General features: G+C 32.6%; 1 protein-coding gene across 1 annotated transcript; it reads left to right on the top strand.

Moving 5' to 3' along the window:
• Nucleotides 1-579: 579 nt before the first annotated feature.
• LOC145108154 (uncharacterized) lies at nucleotides 580-2,799 on the top strand. Its single transcript, XM_079045152.1, has 2 exons — nucleotides 580-1,320; nucleotides 2,452-2,799. The coding sequence occupies exons 1-2, from the start codon at nucleotides 688-690 to the stop codon at nucleotides 2,605-2,607; spliced, it is 789 nt and encodes a 262-aa protein (XP_078901278.1). The 5' UTR covers nucleotides 580-687; the 3' UTR covers nucleotides 2,608-2,799.
• Nucleotides 2,800-3,042: the final 243 nt, after the last annotated feature.

The raw sequence follows: 3,042 nt of genomic DNA, 5'->3' as shown, positions 1-3,042 counted from the left end.
TATTAACCTTTTAGGTTAAATTTTATACCGAAATCAAAACTAGAATGTAAAATAAAAAAAAAAATTTGAATTATCAGAGTAATTGCCTCTTCGTTTTGTTCATATCTAGATAACTTAATTTTTTGTGTGCACATCTTGATAACGAATTTGTTGGAAATGTTCACATATGACCATTATGACCGGTTATAATTTGATACAACCGATTAAAATGGTCATCTGTAAATACTTCGAACAAATTCTTTATCTAAATATGTACAAAAAAATGAAGTTGTAAGATGCGAACAAAACGAAAAGATAACTTTTCTAAAAAATCTATTTTCGAATTTCAAATCATGTTTTATCCCCTCCATTCACTTAAAAAAAAAAAATTCAAACACATATATACCTACCCGTTCACATAAAAATACACCAAAAAATTATAAATACATAGAAAATAAGCCATAAACCAGCCAAAAATAATTCACTTTCTCAAATCGTTTCTTATGTGTGTGAGTTATTATTAACAGAAAGAAAAAGACAACGAACCCTTACCCCCATAAAACCCTGTGCTCTACCCTACCCCTACCCCCACCCCCTCCACCCTTGCCTCTTACCCCTACCAGTACCCACCCTCTCCTCCGAACCCATTTTCAAGAATGCCCTAAAACTACTCTCAATCACCACCGCCACCGCAAGAACACCATCACAATGTCATATAACGCTACCCACCGGCGAAACCTATCAGTTCCCACCCCTCAAACAGCCATAGATCCCACCACCGCAAACCACCACCCACCTCCCTCAACCACTATCCAGGATATATCCACTCACTTCTCAAGATTATACTTGAATCACAAAGCTCGATCCTTTTCAAAACCCTCCATTCACCCTCAAGCTGAGTTCACCGTCTCCCACCGCCTCGGCCTCGCCGCCGCATCTTTGACCAAATCGCAGAGTCAAAGAACCAGAGGAAACCCGCATTTTATTAACGAGGAGCATCAGGAAGAAAGCATCAAGAAAGCCATTGTAATTAGCAACAACGAACCCAGGAAGAATGTAAATTTATTGCCAGGAAATCAAGAAAAGATGAGGAAATTACAACAAGGGTATGGGATAAAGATGCAATCTTTGCCATTATTTGGATTCGATAGGGGCAAAAGAAGATCATTTGGGTGTAGCTCGAAGGGGGAACTAGCCGATTTCTTGATCTTTAATGGCGTCAAAGTGGTGTCTGCTGACATGCCTCCATTCATGCAAATTCATGCTGTGGATATAACAAGAAAGACGTATGATAGCTTGGAAAAATTCGCTGCAAAGACGCTTGCTTCGACTCTCAAAAAGGTAAACGATTAAAGCTTTTATGACTCTTAATTTCTTACTAATTATGCACAAATATTTTGTGTTTTTTGGCGGGGTTATTACCAATTATTGTCATGATTTTGATGTTTCTTTATTGTTACATATTTTAACTGATTTATGGTGACATGCCCTACACATTAATTAATCTGTTGAGCTATTATCTAATTTTTTTCAATTCTTTTTAATGATTTTGGGTCGAGTTATTTGAACCCAAAAAATGTATATATTGTCCAATAAATTATTTGATTAATTATACGTAAATGTTATTTGTATATGATACCAGGAATAATTAACGAATCTTCATTATTTGGTTTATTTCTTTGTTTTCATAAAATAAAAGGTTTATTGTAAAAAATGAACACACTTGTATTATTTATCAAATCAAGCATACATGGTTTTTAATCATTTATGTCACAAACCATCATTTATTTTCTTTTTATGTAAAATTTAGCCATGTCAATGTAACAAACTTACTGATTTACTATTTACCTGAAATAATTAAAAAGTTAGATTCATTATCTTAAATGGTGAAAACTGAAAAGTTATAGTATGCAGATTGATAAATACTACAAAGAATGTTCTTTTTTTTACATTTAGCCCTAAATAATAGATTATTATATAACCTTTTTTGTAGTTTTGGCTAAATTATTTCTAGTTTTCACATGTATTTCAAAATTACATGTGTTGGATCCATCGTCCATTATCCAACAATCATATCTTACCAATTGTAGCATTTATGGTTGAATGAAAATTAAATGACTTGACCAAATGGATAAAAACAGTAACATCATTTTAATTTTTTTTATATATATATATTTCTTACATAGCAATCATTAATGGATAAAAACAGTAACATCATAAAAATTGTACCAACTCCAGTTGGAAAGTGACTTCCCATTATTGACTGACATGAATAGAGAATTGACACTGGCAAAAACAATTTAGCATATGATTCCTATTACATCTTATCATCTCAGTAACTTATTTATTTTTGTAATGAAAATTATTTAACATTTTTACTTGCTTATAATTATTTTTTGTTTTATGTATTAAAAGACACAAAAATTATTGGTCATTTTAGAATCGCTAATAATTCTTAATGTTATTTTGCAGGAGTTCGATGAGATTTATGGACCAGCATGGCATTGTATTGTTGGGTTGAATTTTGGGTCATTTGTGACACATTCAGTGGGTGGATTCTTGTATTTCTCCATAGATCAGAAGCTATATGTTCTCTTGTTCAAGACTTCAGTTCAAAGAGCACATTGACTAAAAACTTGACCTAAAAATATTATATAATTCGTATCAATGAACAAGCTGACAACTGCTTTTTCCCCTGGGTATAATTAGGTTGGGGAAAAGGTGAAGTGTCCTACCCCTTATGTAACCTGCCTTGTACATTCATTATATGCTTGAGAAATTATTCCCAATGCAAATAAGTGCAACCACTTGTTAAAATGAGTTGTACCTTATGCATCATGACTAGTATCTTATGGATTAATTGTTGTACTTTGGTTTTGAAGTAGAGGGTACCAAAGGCGAACGTCGATGGTTGTTCATGGTTTTTCATTGGTTGATTATGCCTTTAGCTCATGAAATAGTTAGCGTTGGTAAGATATTACAGGTTTGTTTTTCTTGTAGAACGCTTATATTTTTATTTCACAATATCTATTAATGTTGTATGATTGTGTTTTTATTTTCTTT

This window comes from Lactuca virosa, chromosome 4, assembly GCF_052849685.1.
Source record: "Lactuca virosa cultivar CGN04683 chromosome 4, Lactuca_virosa_CGN04683_v6, whole genome shotgun sequence".
Taxonomy (NCBI): domain Eukaryota; kingdom Viridiplantae; phylum Streptophyta; class Magnoliopsida; order Asterales; family Asteraceae; genus Lactuca; species Lactuca virosa.
This window is presented reverse-complemented; position numbering and strand designations above follow the sequence as displayed.